The sequence below is a fragment of the Argopecten irradians genome, chromosome 14, assembly GCF_041381155.1.
Source record: "Argopecten irradians isolate NY chromosome 14, Ai_NY, whole genome shotgun sequence".
Classification (NCBI taxonomy): domain Eukaryota; kingdom Metazoa; phylum Mollusca; class Bivalvia; order Pectinida; family Pectinidae; genus Argopecten; species Argopecten irradians.
The window spans coordinates 28,536,870-28,556,173 of NC_091147.1; the positions used below are offsets into that span (position 1 = coordinate 28,536,870).

Sequence of the window (19,304 nt, forward strand, 5' to 3'; positions counted from 1 at the left end):
TGTACATGTATTTCATCACAAATAAGCCTGAACCTTTAGCATGCCTAAAAACTCCTTCTTAAGGTAGTTTTCATAGAGTTTGTGTTGTATATGTTTGAATAGGTAATGTGAGTCCTTAGCCTTTCTATGGGCACAAGGTTGAGGTCATCTTGGGACAGTGTGCCAGGTTCTGGATATAAGTCAATGGTTTTGCTCTCAGTACTAGCTCTGGCTATATTATTTGCCACCAAAAAGAGGGCCCAGTTTCTCAACAATTAAGATTTCTCAACATGGTTAAAAAAGAAAATGATCAAACTTTTTCTAAGTCAATGTTCATAGATCAAATGTTCTTAGCCTACCAACTTTGCAAAAATTCCAAAATTATTGGCTATTCAAGATTGGATTATAATGTAACAAAACTATTGCTTTTTCAGGAATGGTCTAAGATGACGCTGTTCCCCCTTTTTCTGAGGGTGGTTGCCACGGTGACGTGGCTGTGTATCCATGGCTACAATGGTGAAGAGAACCCTCCCATCCATCACCTGGTTTTACTGGAGAATCTTCCATCGGAATTCAACCACACCTCCAACCCTGAAATCGTCATCCGTACCAACTACAGCGTAAGTTTTGGGGGTTTTAAATAAGATCAAAACTGTTTCATGCTCAGCTTTAAGGAAGTGAGAGGACTGGTTGTCTATTGTCAGTATGTGCTTGATTTGTGTTTTCAGCGATATGCTTCAGTGGGATAGCACTATAAGAAGGGCAAGAGATCCTCTATCACAAGAAGGCACAACATGAATATACCACAGCCTCCCAAACACAATACACCACATACATTGGAGGCCGTCCTTAAATCACCCTGGCTGTTAATAGGATATACTTTAAAGATGCTCCACCAATGACGAATTATACTTTTCCTAAATAAAAAAATAGGAACTTTTTTTAAGTTACAAAAGTTCCATACTATACACCATTACCACCATTGAAAATTATTAGCTTCTCATTTTATTCCAAGATAAATATATTAAAAACAGTTGCGTCCCGAATAACATCTATGGCACTATGTTCTATAAATGGAATGAAGTAATGATTGTGCATGGACCAAAAGCGAAATAAATTATGTTATATTGTTTTTGTGTTAATTCAAACAAATATATATATGATTTAACACCAATTAATGTTCAGATGATGAGAATCGTTTAAGCTCTGTCAGCAGTGGAGCATCTTTAATAAAAATAAAACAGACCAAAACTGCTTTCTTTTCCTTCATTCAGAGAATATTTTGTCAACCCTTTCTATTTCCATGACTGATTAGGACACATTGTTAAACTTTGGTCTCTCTTGAAAGATATTTATTTTACCAATTAAGGAACAGAATGAAAAGAAATATGATTTAAGACTTTTAATTCAATATATAAAAAGTAACAGACTCCATTAAATAAAAAAAAATCTATATCCTGCCGTCTGCTAAAACATGCACCACATTGTAGATGGAATTCGCTGTACAGCTGGTCTTATAGGTGAACCCAAAGTTACCAAGTTTTACTACTGTCTCCCAAGACTCAAAATCCAAGATCGTGTTTTATATCTGTACCGGGGCATTTCTTTAGTAGCTGAAAAGTTATAAAAATGTTCTGTGATGAAACAAGATTCAGTTATGTCACTAGTTATTAAAACTAATCGTATCAAAGAGAAAGGATTGCAAAGTATTTCTAAGGCCCACAATCTACAGTAAGGAAGCATTAATGGAAAAACTTGAGATAACCTTGTGAAAAATATTTTCAGTAATCCGATTCTTACCCACTTTTAAGACCCAAAGGTTAATAAGAGATTTTCCATTGTCTTTCATGGTCGCACTCCAACATTTCTTATTTAATTTTCGTTCTTAAACCCTTTCTATTTGTCGTGTGATATCATTCATGTTTTAAATTGTTCCTAAATGGTTGGTCGTGGGATGTGTTGTTAAGACTAAATGTAGTTATCTATTTCAGTAATTTGTGAGCTGGAAGACGTCTGTAAGAAGCATGATTTGTGTTCTGGAATCCATCATTATATAAAGAGTAACAGTGAAAGTTTGTCAGAATGATGAAATAGAGAAGAAAAAAAAACAGCAATAAATTGGCTTGTGTTGAGATGGATATTTAAAGAATTTGTCATAGTTTAAGACTATATTTATTTGAATTTATTCTTGTAAGCGGTGTCTATGAAATTTAAAGAAATTGTCATAGTTTAAGACAATTTTTTTTCGAATTATTCTGCTAAGCGGTGTCTAAATAATTGACAAGATGTATGTTCCGATTGAAATCGTCAGTGTTCCTTTTACAGCTATGTAAGAGTTAGACAGAGGGAAGGCATCGGTTACCATGGCGACGGACAATTACTTGGTCCGGATGATTCCTCAGGCACTACTTACCATGTGATGTCTATAAACACTCTGTAGCATTGTCTTCAACAGACAAACAAATCACTCGATAAATGCTAAAAAATCACCCTGTAAAAGATTCACTGTTACAGCCACTTTACACTGTTAAACAATCTCGTGACTGAACTCGTGTTCGGCTGGGGGGGGGGGCATCTGAGATCCAGATTTGATCTGTTAACTTTGACACTCATTGTCTGTTTTACATGGAGTTTTACTTAAAAGCTTCTTCTCAAACACTAACAGACCTTGAATCGTTATATCTTCTATAAGGTTTATCGGATCTGGTAGTCTAATGTCATTGACTCGCATGGAATCTGTAACTGGTAATACTTTAACCTTGTTACTAAGGATGAATGTCAATGCCCAGGATGAATTTACTGAGAGGACTTTGAATTCAGCAATTCAAATAAGTTAATTCATAAAACTAATGGAAACAAAACTTCATCTTGAAAATATTATCTTTAAGACATTGAGAAAAAAATCCCTACTGTATATCATGCAGAATAGGACTAAATTGAAGTCAAGATGGATAGTAAATTACGATACGGAAAATTTTAATTAAAATCAAAATAAATATTAAATATGGCTAAGTGGATCCCATTTTTCAAAAAAGCTGAAGTTTGAAACATGGTGACTGAGAACACTATGTAACTACCATAACTATGTAACATCATTCCGAAGTCTTCCAAGAACGACTTTCTGACTTCCGTTCATCAACAATCATAATTTGTTCTCTTCTTAGAGCGACTTTTTGACTTCCATTCAGCAACAATCGTAACTTCTATGGCAACCAGTTTAAAATGAAGGCATGTTTAATTTACAAGCATTGACTATCAACAACTGCTGTACCAAAGTTAATAAGAAATCATTATAAATAATTTAATTTCAACTATATCTGCAAATACATTGTACTAACAATATCAGAGTCAAATCTAACTTGACTTTTGCTGCTAGTTATGTATAATAGTGTGACTTTAATACCAAATTGACATGGTATGTGATTTTCATTATAATTAAAACATACACTCTTCTATTGCCTCATTTGATTCATCAGCTGTAATATTTTGTAAAACTATTTGATTTTGATATAAAGTTGTAGAATATGGCATAATTTCCAGCCACAAATCTTCTGTAAAATATTGTACTGAATTCTCCCATATCCACAAACTAGCCATGCAGCTTTTAAATGTACGTCACAGATATGAAAAGCAAGTTGATTCCTATTTACATATGTAGGTTTCTTTTCTATATGACCTGATCAGGACAAGAATATCTTGTATGTGATGTTAGCTTTGGACCACTTTAACTCCAGCCATTTGTAGGCACTAGGACTTACTCAGCTAACTTTATACTGAATTAGTACTGCCTGAAAGCAATTCCTGCTGTGACCCAGTCTATGAATTTAACTGGAGTGACAGATTTAAGGCACATTTATATATTATAATAGTTCTTTTAATTCGTTTATATGATATTTTTGTCTTACCTGCAGAAAAATATAAAAAAAATTGAAACACAATTTTGGTATAATGGTCTTTGTTAGAAATGGAAATCTAAAGTAGCTTTTTACCTGTGCTAATATAGTTCTATTATTTTCTTATTTACCTGAGAATTTACCTGTTAGTTTGCAAATATTTATTTTACATCCATTGTACGGTGTAGAGGTTAGCCACAATGAAAGTATACCCTGTACATGGGCTGAGCTCGCACTGACTTGTCTGTGTATATTTGTTAAGACCTTCGGAGATTTCACTCAATTATCTTTATAGAATTCTTATTTAATTTAAAAGATTTCTGTGGTAAAATAAACACCAGATTCTGTTTAGGTAGTTCCTCTATGGCAAGTGTATGTTAAATACATAATACATACAACATAATGGGCCTACTTTTGTACGAAATTTTGGGTGAGGAAGGATCTTGAACTATACTTCAAAGTAATGCTAAGGAAAGCAGGTTCTTGTGTAGTTTGTCAAACGACCAGATATTTTTATATATAATTACCTTCACATAATGTTATAACTTAGGATAACAGTTCAAGCCTGATTACGAATCTATGGTAAATAAAATTAAAACATTATGAATGATATTTTGGTTAATTCTGGGCCATGTTTCACAAAATTCCCTAAATTTAAGAAATCTCTTAGTTTAAAATTCCTCATAGGAAAGCATTACAGACGTTAAAGAAACAATATGAAGTTAAGGAGCCTTCCTCTGGTATGCTTTCCTATTTTTTAAGTTAAAGAATTCTTTAAAGACAAAGTTAAGGCATGTTCATGAAACTGACACCATAGAATTTTACAAGCATTTTTGGCAAGATTATTCTCATTGTTAGGTTTTCTTTTGATTGAGAAAAGCGATATCTAGTATGTATGACATTTTAACATATATCCTACTTAACATCTTAGATCTCGAGCTTTACCACCAAAATGTGTTCAGTTGGTTTTCTCAGATATATTTTTGCAATTTATTGGAAATCAACATGGCTGCAAACATTATATCCATAAAACAATAAATATTCTTGTTGAAAAATAACAAAATTTCATATTCCTGAAAAAAGTTTACCTGCAAAAATTGAAAATTATGAATTTAATTGTTAACCCACAGAAATGAAACTGACGAAATGGTAATATGTTCCTAAAGTTATATCGAATCAAGAAGAGCTTTTGATATGTTATTCAACTCCAAAAGTTACCAACATTTTGAGAATTACAATACTTTCAATGCATAGGTTTTAATTTTACAAGTACAAAAAGGACTGAAAATGATTTTTGGCAGTACTGCCAAAAATCATTATATTAGCATCGTCAGTGTAATGAAATGAGTACATACGGTCAGACCATGAAGCCATCATGTACAGTATTATCAGTGTAATTGTAAAGTGGTTTCTGAAGGTATATTTCCATCTAAACATGTATAAGGCATAAAAAACAAGAATTTCACAGTGCATAACCAGTGTGTTCCAACTAATGTTTATAAGGCATTATATATGTTTGTCTGTCCATTTGAATGATTTTCACAGCTTTATTCATTAAAACTTATGGTTTTAAATTGATAATTGAAGAAAAAATAACATGTCCAAATTTTCAACCAGTTACGGCACATATAACTTTAACACTTACAAGTGTGATTTAAAAGTTGAAATGTCAATATTTGATGTTTTTTCTTATGGCAGCTAAATGATATTTCTCCTATGAATGGTCAAAGCTGAAATTTTGCGCTTGAGGCAGAATAAAGGCAATCTGGATCTGCCTCTAAATACCACACCCCAGAGTTTCAGTAGTTTAGACTGTACAAAATAGCTATAATCATCATAAAAACTCCATCACTTCAACTGGCCAGTAGTTTAAAAGGCCATTCAGGATTGTTTGGATAATCATTAAGCTAACTGTAGATAAACACTGAACCATTCAATCTGTTACTTTTATTATCATTTTAACAAGCACCTGCTGGCTCCAATCCTTCTGATGCTGCATCACGAGTGAAAGCTTTGCAAGGCTTCGAAATGTGCAAACAAACTGTTTTAAAATCATTTATAATTTTAACTATAATTTCAATGTATAAATCTTAGCTCTATTTAGAATAATTCAAAAGGTTGTACATGATTTATATATTTTTGGGGACTTGAGACATTTTCGAAGATTTTGAGAAATTTGGATTAAGCTAACAATCCTTTTTAATGAAATTTTTTCCTGTGTCTATTTCCGTCCCAGCTGAGAACTAAACTCGTCACTTTCCCTTGTTATATTAAGGGGCTTTAACCACCAAAACGTTACCTGAAACTGATATTTTTCCATAAATTGAGCAATTATCACTGGAATACTGAAATCCAGGGACAATTTGGAAACTTTGCTGTACAGAATGATGCTTGAACTTTTGGGACTTTTATTGGTGAGCTGACTTTCACAAAGCACGTCTTGCCCTGATGATGGCTGCATTATTATTTCACTGTTAGCTTAACCGTCTTTTCAGGGTATTTTAGCATGCTGATGACAAATATGTAGCCAGACAAAAAAAAGGAAATCAACAATTCCAAAACGGTTATGAGGTTTAAAAACATTTTCTTCTCAATTCTTTTATCATAATTTAAACTTCTGATTCTATGAAACTACAAATATTTGTTTCCAATCGTAGATCAAAATGTTCATTAGGAAAACTTTCAATCCAGTGACATTACAATAATCAAGTGTTATGTATTGAGACATCATTCTATCCCAAGATACGGCCTCACTGCGGTATGACCTTTCTCTTCCTAATTGACTTGAAACTTGTACTTTCAAATCGACTAAAAATAGTGGAACTAAGAATCTTAAATTTCATTGCATGTCTGGAGCACCGGAAACTTTCAATTTTCCCTGATGATGGTCAACTAAGTGCACAATACGAACTCCAAAGATTCAAATATTTTGGTCTTTTTTTCAAATAAAATACATTTATTTTTCAATAATTAAATTTTATATGTTACACTTATTTACATCGGTTAGAAGTTTGAGGTTATTTTTGCATGCATAGACTGAAAGGATTCTACATCATAGAGAATGTCCTTTCATATATTGTCTATGACTTCATAACCCCATAATATATTGAGAATAATACAAAGCCGAGTGAGATTATTGCACACTATGTATTTCATAGAAACGAGTTAAAACATCGGTATTGAAATAGCTGCGAAAGGTGTATCAAATACATACCAAATGAATGAAATTGAAAAAGTAGATTGAATTTCGTTAATATGGTAAACAATTAAGAAAATCTATACAAGTAAGTAACACGCAGAGTAGGTATATAGATATTTAATCAGGCGCACCATCTTCACGTTAATTAGTCTTTGAAATATTTAACACTGTTGATTAGTTCTGTAGCCTTAATTAGCCGTAATACTTTTCCCTATTAACTCTAACTTTCCACAGATGGTATTTTTATCTCATTTTGCTATCGTTTATAATTAAATTAAAACTTTGTCTTCTGTGGTTTATGTATATCATTAAAAGTTATAGGAATAGCAAGTTGAATTCAGAATATTTACCAAATTGTTTGTCCTTTCGTTGCCTCTACAGGGCGACTAGTGGTGACTACATCAAATTTGTGCTCAGAAGCTCCAGCTGTGAAAATTCTCATTTGTCTTTCACTCTAAGATTGCGCGATATGATTGCAGTATTTCTGTCGCAGTCATTATAAGCTGACTGGGTTGTTTTATATTTACCAAACCTTGTGGAAGTGGAAAAACCCTGCTGGTACTGAAAGTGTTACACCACAAGAGCACATGTCAGCCTAAGTCAAAGATCTGTTATCAAACAACATCTTGTGCAAATTAATTTTATATCTTAGCAAGCAGCATGAAGCAAATGCTATAGTTTTCATGTAAAAATAATAAGTTCTAAAATTAAAACTCTGAGGGGAAAAAAGGCTTCAAGTGAGGAATTGTCAGACATGTTGAAAGATCATGTTGTACTTCAATGCAATCCTAATTATAAGCACATTCGTAGCTTAGTGATAGAATATCCTGTGTGATAGATTTAAGGCTTCAATTTATTTCTTGGATTTCTTATGTACAGCATTAGATTGGAATAGGCTAATTACTGAGTCTGGGTTTGAATTTTATTAATTCAAAACATATCCTATTAACAGCCAAGGTTATGTAAGGATGTGCCAGGTTTGTTGGTGGAGGAAAGCCATAGTACCCAGAGAAAAAAAAACACCGACCAGCAGTACATGGGATTTGAACTCGAGACCCAGAGGTGGAGGGCTTATGGAAATGACACGTCTTAACCTCTTGGCCATGGTGGCTACCAAATAGGCTTATACTGAGAGTGACAGTAAATTTGGTAGATTGACTTTTAAAAAACTGAAAGCTTTTTAAGTGTGATACCCACACTAGAAAGACGTATTGATTAAATATATATAATAATTAGGGAAATAAGCAAACCTATTAAGATTCAAAGGCAACAATTTTTAAAAGAGAAATTAAATAATTGCATCTTTTAGTGTAGACATATTCACATTTTACTTTACATAATTTTAATTAGGTTTTGCCATAATTTATATCAAAAAGTGTATTGGATCAGTATTGTATTCTCTAATAGCTTCTTTCGGCCATTTTGAAATGATCTTCGACTAATTTAGAAAGCTTGTGTGCTTAACAACATGTCATCATCCATATATGGATTTCTGCTAAGGAAGCAGAGAAACTTGTAAAAGGCAATATAACAGATAATTGGAATCACACGTTGAGGAATTCGGGGAAAGTTTGACACACAAAAGTTGAATCACCGAGAGAGTGTTAATAGAGACTTCAATTATCAGTGAAAAATTCCAGTCAATTAACCATGTGACTGGTGTGAAGACATTTGCCAAATGTTACGAATGATAACGCATATCATTCCAGATTACACCATTCCATATGGAACATGTGTTAGAGGAACAAGTAACCTCAAATTTCATCCTTTCATTTTCTCACCAGGTTTTCAGTGTTTTAGATAAGACTGAAATTGTAAAAATCAGGTGACCTTGGTTAGGCTGTTTATATTCTATGAACAATTCTATTGTGTAAACCAACTTAAATTTGTGTGCTATTAAATTTTAATTTGTGTATTGCAGAGATGCAATTAAGCAAACAAGTTTTTTGTAAACATACTTTGTAATACTTCAACTATTTCCTAAGAAAAGTATGAATATGTTTTGTCTTTTGTCATATTATCGTAATATGATTTGAAAGAAAGGTAATTTTGTATGATTTTTAGAAAATAGTTTTTAAATAGGAAATAAAAATTGACTTGTATGAATGTGTGTGCATGTGTGAATATTTAAAGTGAATAGTCGGGCAAAGAAAACCAGTCTAAATGCGTTCATTGGCCTTCCAAAAGTTCTCACATATTAATACGACGGCCAAGTTCTGCTTAGTTTCCCAGTTCTGACCATTAAAGTAAAGAAAAGTTGAAAGCATTGAAAGCGAGGCTGCGTGGAAATGTAACCACAGACATAGTGAGCCGGGAGGACGTTTTTGAATTTACATACTTTAAATTAATTTCTTCGTACGCAGACAGATTTTGACGAGAGATTTTATTTTTCCATTTCATAAGAAATTATACTGGATACATTCAAACCATTTTTACCGACTTTAGCCATCCTTGCCCGACTGTTCACTTTAAATATTATGTATGTTTTGAAAATCTCAATTTTTTGTTTGTTGGGGTGGGGGGGGATTTGAAAAAGTGAAATACATGTAAATTAAAATAATAAAATGGCGTGATTTTCCACTTGGAAACTAATATTAGTATTTAAGTCTAATTTCCGAATAATCTTGTGTTTAATGGATTTTTACAGAGATTCGTGTGGTTCTTGATATCCTGTCTGTTAATTGTGCCATTAGCTATTCTGTAACGCATACATCATCAAATTTTCTTAACTTGCTGCTTTAGCGGCAAATTGAAGCTGATCTAGAACCAAAACTCTTTGACTCAGACTCATTTAGATAGGTCAGATGTCAAGTGTATTCTCGTGAGGAAAATACAGTCAAGATAGAAAAAAAATTAGCTGGTGCTTTAGATATTCCCAAGATTTTATTAAAGACTGCTGCATAACTCCCATATGCTATATTATCCATCCTAATTATTAGATAACTACTTGAATTTCCCAACTTTGCTCAGAAATTTTCAAATGTCATAGGTGGCCTACTACTATGGAGTTGTTTATGTGGTTTGATCATTCTAGGAGATGGAGTAATATATATAGGACCTTAAATGATTCTTGGCTGAGAAACAGACTGGGCAGTGCTGCTGATGTTGATCTCAATGGTTTTTGACCTTCCTGTATGTTTTTGCTAGCAATGTAGCCTAACGATTCAAGGACTCATTCTGAAACTTTTTATTTCTTTTTAATGAAATAATTCAATTTGACATAACTTCATTAGATCCACTGTTATAATACTATATTGATGTAATCTTACCTTGGCATTTAACCCTATAGATAGGTTTTTAATTCTAATTATTTTCTTTTTGCTGATCATAATGGTCTCCACTTACAGAGATTTACGATAGTGTTTGTATTGTAAAGATATATACACCTCCATATCTCTTACAATTGTAAATCCTCATAACAAAGCATTATAGAAAAGGCTAACAATAATACTTTTTACACATTTTGGCTTTAAATTCTTAATAAGCTTTTTAAAGACATAATTTCCGTATATTGAAGTTTTATGAAAAAGAAAAATGAAACTAGCATTTAACCTAAATGGCTTTTGTGCAATCGGAACTAAACTTTTAAACTTTATAAAAAGTTAATTGTTCCGTACTATTCTTTTATGAATGGTACATATATATATCGCAAGGGTGTCCAATTAGTGAAACTAATCTATCCACCCTGTAAAGCATAATAGAACAATCCATATCAAGGTTATAGACTAGTCCATATGTCACAGTTAGGGGAGATGAAAGTACTTTAAAAGGAAAATTAATCGCTTGATCAAAGTTAATGATTAATACAAACTTCAGAATTGATAGCCGATAGGGCACAACGGGCTTGGTGTCCAACAGAGCGTGACATCTTTGAATGACTCTTGATAAAATGTATTATAATTTGACGGGTGTCTAATACTATTTATCCCTATTAGGGTTCGAGACTAAGGGTATCACTGACATTGTGTAATTAGGATTATTGGCTGTGTGATGTATTACACTACACAGGATTTACCGACACTCCACCGACACCCCACGTAGCACGGAAATGGCTCCTGATAGCTGCCAAAGTTTTTCTTCCCCGGTGTAGCTGACAGTCTAACAGCTCAATTTGTCTTTTAAATGACTTACTATGTCTAAAAGTGTCTGCTACGGTCTTCTTGGTGAATCTGTAAAACAAACTTAATGATAACATTTGGTAAAATCATTGAATGTTAGTGCAGGTTTTGATTGCTTGGAAATTGTGAGAGATACCGAGCAGTATCAAGACGATATAGTTACTTCTACGAATGACTATTGATAATTCAAACATTTGGTGTCAATAGATTTTTCAGAGTCTGTAAAGACATTAGGTGTCAATGAGGCTACATTGGTTGAGTGGTTAAGACGTTTTTACCCTTGATCCATGTCTTTGCCCCAAGTTTGAACCCCATGCAGGGTATTTAGCTGTTATAATTACTCTCAAGTTATTTTCATGTGTCAATACTTAAAAACAAGATAATTAATTTTTGGCAAATTGAAGTTTCACAATCTAGCTACACTCATATATAATTCATCTATTTCTAATATTTAATGAATAATATATTTTGCAACCATAACAATGTCCAGAAAAATGGCTAAAAATATCATCTCTGCAAAAATACCAGGGCGTAAGGTACGTTGTTAGGTATTTTGTTCATTACATTACCAAATACTGGCATATATTTACATTTACTTGTCACTTCTACTATCTACCGGTATATAAACTAACCAAGGCAAAGTGAAGTGTATGTGGGTATAACTGACACCCAAAACATGACTATTATGACGTCACTAATGTTGACATGGTGACGTCAACTGATCACCGTCAAAATGGCTGTTCCATTTCAAGGATTAAATCGTCGTTGATAAACGGTTTTCCTAGTCTAGCTTAAACAATGTCAATGCCGAGACCTCAAAATGAGTTGATAATGTAAATATGAGCTTTTAACTATCTTCCTATGGCATCTATGGTCTATACAGATGCCAGAGCTTTGCAGACAATCATCTCATAATGCGCTAGAGGTCTATTACTGCCAAGCTGGTGTCCGTAACTCATTCACTCCTGAATTCACATTTAGACTCTTCTAAATCAAAGACTAGACCAGTCCATTATGAAATATCAGGGGTGAATAATTCAATATTAAAGTCAAGATAACTGTTATTAGATTGTATTGTTCTTTATGTGTAATTACTGGAAGAACTTTATACAATGGTAAAGGTCATATTGAAAAGGAAAATATGCGGGTGCAAATTTTGAAATGCCTCTCTAAAGGCTGAAAAGAAAGAGTTATCTTTTCCTTCTCAAGAGTTCTTTTGAGTACATTAGTATATGTTATTAAAACAGCATTGTTTTCTTAATTTCAAAATATTGTTTCCCTCCATATAGATCCAAAATATGAATACCTTTCCAAAATCTAATATTTGAAAGTGTTTTTTGTTGATAAGAGCGATATAGTTTTTGTGAAATATTCAGTATGGTTATGGTAGGAACATGTTCTGTTTGATTATTATTGTTTAGTTTTTAGAAGGCAAGTTAATTCTGTCACAAATAAAGGTGTCCTAAATTCTCAAAAGGTAGATAGGTGTTCATGTATTGTATGATTTGAGAAAGTGTGTTCAAGCAAGCATCATGTTTCTCTGGGTTGTTTACAAAGTCTGATTTCGCAGTTGACAACTGGGCAGTATCTTCTGCCAATTTAACAAAAACAAAAGCACAGTCTGAGTTGTCTAGTCATTGTTGTCTTAGGGAGACATCTCCAACTCTTACACCATAACATCCATTGTCTATATTATTGTACTCAAACATTTCTTAGATTCCATACTCTGTATTTTCTAGTTATGATCATTTTACAAGATATGCTAAAAAAAGAACTTCATAGAATTGAATTTTTTGTGTTGCATTTTTTGACCTGGTTTAAGTTCAACTGTACTTCCCATACCTATTCTTTATGAATGTGTGCATTATTAGAATTACCGTGTTTGTACCAATAAGCACACTGCAATAATCACCCAGAGCACTTAAAATTGAAGGGAAAAAAAGAGAGGATGCTTCATCGGACCACATTTAGACTAAACATTCACAAAATATTGCACAAAAAAAGTTATTTTTCAATTTGCAAAATAAATATCAAAGCTAAATTAGGCCTGAAAAAGGAGGAAGGGTGCTTATTTGGGTGTGGGCGCTTATTGGCAAGAGTGTGCTTATTTAGTCGACTATGGAATATCAGGCAGCTTAAGTCACCATATCACAAGGCTTAGACATTGACTATAATAGAATGTACACACAATTAAATGAGATTGATGGTGATGAACAACTTTATTTACTGCAATTATAGGCTTGTGAACTCCATGTCAATATTTTACAATTTCAGGGCTGTTCTTAAAATAAGGTGTAAAGCTTGATCCTCAACACATTGCTGCAGAGGAATGGATTAATACTACAGTATTAATTGATTTTATATTTACTGGCCTAATATTCTGTAGAACTTCGACACTTCCACTGGCATCACTGGTTAATTGTTATATTCCCGTTTGTTTTCAAAAGAGATGATGTTTATTTCGATTTTATATTACCATAGCAAACTAAATATAGCAACAGTGCTTTTGGAATGGAAGAAGGCTGTGAATTTGAAATGTCAAGTTTTGTCAGGGAACATGATGTAAAGCTGTATCAGAAAGAAAATGTCACAATTATAGGTTAATTACATCCTGTCTATCATACAGGTGTCAATGTTCTAGTCACTTTAGACCTGTTGTCTTTTGTAGGACAGATGTGGCCATCTTTAGTCAGTCTTTTGTGTCAATCTTTGGTCAGTTTTTGTGTCAATCTTTGGTCTGGTGTATCCATCTTTAGTCAGTCTGATGTGTTCATCTTTAGTCAGTCTGATGTGTTCATCTTTAGTCAGTTGGTTTATCCATCTTTAGTCAGTCTGTATATCCATCTTTTGTCAGTCTGATGTGTCCATCTTTAGTCAGTCTGTTTATCCATCTTTAGTCAGTCTGTTTATCCATCTTTAGTCAGCCTGATGTGTCCATCTTTAGTCAGTCTGATGTGTCCATCTTTAGTCAGTCTGTTTATCCATCTTTAGTCAGTCTGTTTATCCATCTTTAGTCAGTCTGTTTATCCATCTTTAGTCAGTCTGATGATCTTTAGTCAGTCTGTTGTGTCCATCTTTTGTAGGACAGCTGTGTCCATCTTTAGTCAGTCTGTTTATCCATCTTTAGTCAGTCTGATGTGTCAATCTTTAGTCAGTCTGATGTGTACATCTTTAGACAGTCTGTTGTGTCCATCTTTAGTCAGTCGGTTTATCCATCTTTAGTCAGTCTGTATCCATCTTTAGTCAGTCGGTTTATCCATCTTTAGTCAGTCTGTATCCATCTTTAGTCAGTCTGTTTATCCATCTTTAGTCAGTCTGATGTGTCAATCTTTAGTCAGTCTGATGTGTACATCTTTAGACAGTCTGTTGTGTCCATCTTTTGTCCGATGTGTCCATCTTTAGGCAGTTGAATGTCTATGAGTCAGACATGACTGTCCTTGTTCACTCTGTGTTGTTCAGGACAGAGTATTAACAGATATTTATCACCATATAGAAGGTTGTTTGTGCCATTTGTCAATACTGTCTGTAGTCTACCTATCCGTACTCCATGTCTGCTAATGTCTTCCGTGCCAAGTTTAGTTTTGCTTTGAATCGTGATAAATAACATGAAATTAATTCAATAACCTGTCTTCAATAGATATTTAAGAAAAACATTTTATGAAAGGTATGACAATTTCACATGATCGGGATCTGAATAGCTATAACCTAACATTGATCACAAACCATTGCAGACAGCCAAGTCTAACATAGCACTAGACTCTAACGGACAAGGACTGAGTTTTCAAAATACCATTATAGTTCAATGTGTTCAGGTTTTGATCCAGTGTCTGCACTAGGAAGTTATAAAGTTATGTAATAGGTCTATTATCTTCATACAAATCTACTGAAAATAGCAAGTTGATGAACTAATACAGAAGTTGAACTCTTAAATCATCATTATAATGTTATGAGGAATAACTGCCTTCGTATGCCTGTGTTATGAATAAAAAACAACAAAACAATGGTGTTTTATTTTGTTAATTGTTTATGATAGAATGTATTTCCATTGTTATACCGTTCTGAAATCTTCTTACCTATGACAGAAGTGGTGTGGAGTGCCAGAGAAGGATAAAGCTTTTTTATTTCTCTACTCAAATTAAAACTCAAATCACCTTTCTAACATATACACATATCTGATTCTGGGGATTATGCAAATTTTTCTGCTTTGGTAAATTTGACCAAAATTTAAAAAAAAATAAGACTAAAACCCTGTTTTTCAGTTCAATATCTGTTCATTATACAATTGTGGGTTAACTTGATATTGTAGATTGAACAGATACCCAGGCTCAGTGCACCGAGTAACTTCGAGCTTCTACATTCACAGACTGCAGTTCCAACGCAAGGGTGAAGGTCATCCGAGATTTTAACCAGGATAAAGTTACTATCAGGGGATCAATTTACAATGACTCAAGCGTCAGTTTGAAATGTGAAACTTGATTAGACGGCTATTATGTTCCAATCTTGATACATTTCAATAGTGATTGGCATAATTAATGATCAATCTTAATCAGAAACCTAACCTTTTTCCCTGTACAGGTTTCTGGCAGTTTTGTTCTATTACGATTAATCAAAATAAAGGGTTTTTTTTAATGTTTTATAGGGACTGGTCCACTTTAAGGAATCTGACGATTTTAAAGTTCTGCTCAATATTACGGCACCAACTATTGACAAGGCCTATGGTGTTCACTCGCAGATGGTCGCAGATAAGGGGAGACTACTCATTCAAGTGGTAGGAAGTGTTCCAATCCATGGTCTTGTTTATCAATAAAATTCATGAAACCCTATAACTTATTCACCCTTAAAAACACCTTTAGACTCTTCTAAATCAATGATTAGATCAGTCCATTGTGAAATTTCTGGGATGAATTAGAATAGTACCACAAAAATATCATCCCAGAAAATTATTACAATATTACTCATTCACCTTGAAGACACATTTAGACTCTTTTAAATCAAAGACTAGATAAGTCCATTATGAAATTTCAGGGCTGAATAAGTAATAAGTTTTGGAGTTAAGGATAAAGCATTATTCTTACGCATGTCTCTCCATTTTAGACTATAATCTCACCAAATATGTCACATCCCAAATAATTCATTTAATTTACATGTATAATTCTGTTTTGACCTTATCATAGCTTACCACATTCTTATCCTGTTATTTTCAAACCTCTTATAACATCTTAGATAGACAGAGTGATGTCTCATCGATTTTGACCAAACTCAAATCTTATTAATGTGTCCCGTTGAAATTTTTCATTTTAGGTCAAAATAAGACCTTTTTATTGACATATATAAGGTAATAAAAGAATTGAATTGAATTTATTCAATTCTAAACTTGTTTAATTATGAAGATAAGAATGTTAGTTATTGTATACATTATGTCCTTATAGTATGAAGAACCTTCAGTGGCACGGCCCATAAGTCTAGGATGGATATTCCTCTTGGTTGGCGTGGCGACTTGTATCGTGGCTTCCTTGGCGATCCTATACGCAGTTTGGTGGTACTGTAGTAAGAAGTACATCGATATAGAACAAGACAAGTTCAGCCATGGAAATGTCATGTACCGGGCCAGAAACAGCATGCATCTCTCGGCGGCACAGGCCGAGGAGATTATGTTGTCTCGAGGTGATGACGACCATGACACCTTTCCGAACGACGATCCTTTAAGAGGCGTTCCAGAACTTCCGGAACAGGAGGAAGCTGAGGCCATGGAAATGGTCAGTATATCATTCAAAGTATTCATAAGAATGTTATACAATTTCTGTCTTAACTATCACACGGTTTTTTTAATGCTAACTTTATTTTGATATAAAAAAATATTGACTTAAATTTGCTTTTTCAGTTTGAACTTTTAATAATATGTATAAGTTCATGACAAATTACTTGTTCATACATTTTTGTGTCATTAAGATATATATGTTAATAATTTTAAACATCCTGATGCCATTCTATTCAAATCCTAATTTCTCTTCTCATTCATCTGATATTTTTTCTTCTATTATACATTTGACAGGAGGAACTACAGGCCACAGAAAAACACGGTATTGATGGCGACAGTGACAATGATTATGAGAAAAGAGTTGCTAAAAAACGCCTGCAGGCCCAAGCTAGAAAAATCCACAAAGATTATTATAAGAGAGATATTGCCAGACGGAAGAGACATCCATCCTTGAATGACCCTCCTTCATACGATGCTGTGATGGAATATCCCAACGAATCAAGTGATGACTCGGATGATGCTAATGATCACGATACTAGTAACCGACGGCTCCTACCAACCATCGAAGGCTCCGATACTTCACTAGGAGACAGAACATACCAGAATGTGTACAGAGATGGAGCCATCACTACATTCCGAACGTTAGACACACACATTCCTGTGGCACATTCAGATGGCGATCTCACTTTGGCTAACTTAGCCAGCCGTAGAGGGCGACACTTACCTCGACTTGCTAAAGGCATGGTAACGCCTCCCGTAGCTATGTCTGAAGAATTAACGCGGGGACCGTCCTTCCCGAAAACTGACAGTATTGGTATGGGTAGGGACAGCAAGGAAACTGTGGTAAATCGGGAAGATAGTAACGCATCTCCGTTTAGGGTGACGGCGGTTGTACACCAAACCACTCCACAGTCTCCAGAACATGCTGGCTCTCGCCCAGGGAGTACAACGGGATCACGACCTACAAGTGTGACAGGGTCAAGGCCAGGGAGTGGTAAGGGGTCGCGACCTGGCAGCAGTACAAGTTCAAGGGTCGGGAGTAACTCCCAGCTAAGGCCAGCCTACGCTACAATAAGCCAAGCACATCCCGTGTCCACCATGGACTCAGGGATCTATACCCTGGAAAAAAATCCCATGGACATACCGCTGACAAGCTTTAAAAGGGGACCACCCCCGCCTATCCCTGTCAAACCCCCAGTTGTGCCCACGCACAGGAGCACACCAGGTACACATTATTTATAGCATGTTATAGTGGCAGCTACAGACTTGATAACGGACCCATTATGAAATATATCATAATATAAAATTTCAGCTCTAAAAATAAAAAGTAAAAATTCTAGAAATAACCTTTCCAATTTACAAATATTTTCCTAAAATGAGCTGAAAGCGTCCTTTTCAATTTAGACGAAAAAAAAGTCGCAATGAAATGCCACTGGTTAAAGACAAACCATTATTTAAGCAGCATTTGCCAGTTAGGTTGATTATGACAAACATTTGACATATCTACATGTGTTTTATTTTAAATTGTTACAAAAATTTCCTTTTTTCCCCCGAGCTCACCTGGCCCAAAGGGCCGGTGAGCTTATATCATGGCGCGGCGTCCGTCGTCCGTCCGTCCGTCCGTCCGTCCGTCCGTCCGTCCGTCAATATTTCCTTTAAATCACTACTAGTCATAGAGTTCTGCATGGATTGTAACCAAATTTGGCCACAAACATCCTTGGGGGAAGGGGAACAGAACTTGTATAAATTTTGACTCTGATCCCCCGGGGGCAGGAGGGGCGGGGCCCAATAGGGGAAATAAGGTAAATCCTATAAAATCGCTACTTGTCCTAGAGTTCTGCATGGATTGTAACCAAATTTGACCACAAACATCCTTGGGGGAAGGGGAACAGAACTTGTATAAATTTTGGCTCTGACCCCCCGGGGGCAGGAGGGGCGGGGCTCAATAGGGGAAAATAGAGGTAAATCCTTTAAATCGCTACATGTCCTAGAGTTCTGCATGGATTGTAACCAAATTCGACCACAAACATCCTTGGGGGAAGGGGAACAGAACTTGTATAAATTTTGGCTCTGACCTCTGGGGGGCAGGAGGGGCGGGGCCCAATAGGGGAATTCGAGGTAAATATTAAAATTCCTACAGAAAAGAAATAATGAACCTGTATTCAAAACATTACTTGGCATCACAAACCAGGTGAGAGATACAGGCCCTCTGGGCCTCTTGTTCCCCGGAGTTATACAACTTGCATAGATTTGAGTTACCTAACTCACAGCTAGCAAAAGTTTAATCAATTAAATTATTTTTGCATATTTTAGATTATATACATATATATCAAGATAAATTTCTTATTTATAAATTA

General features: G+C 34.6%; 1 protein-coding gene across 2 annotated transcripts in view; it reads left to right on the forward strand.

The window, feature by feature from the left end:
* Window positions 1–19,304, forward strand: part of LOC138306923 (uncharacterized) — a 167,958-nt gene that overhangs the window by 117,532 nt on the left and 31,122 nt on the right. For both annotated transcript variants that reach the window (XM_069247494.1, XM_069247493.1), the window contains 4 exons: window positions 414–599; window positions 15,829–15,957; window positions 16,619–16,945; window positions 17,242–18,172. In XM_069247494.1, coding sequence (XP_069103595.1) covers window positions 426–599; window positions 15,829–15,957; window positions 16,619–16,945; window positions 17,242–18,172 — 1,561 coding nt within the window. In that variant the 5' untranslated portion in view covers window positions 414–425. The remainder of the gene's footprint in view (window positions 1–413; window positions 600–15,828; window positions 15,958–16,618; window positions 16,946–17,241; window positions 18,173–19,304) is intronic.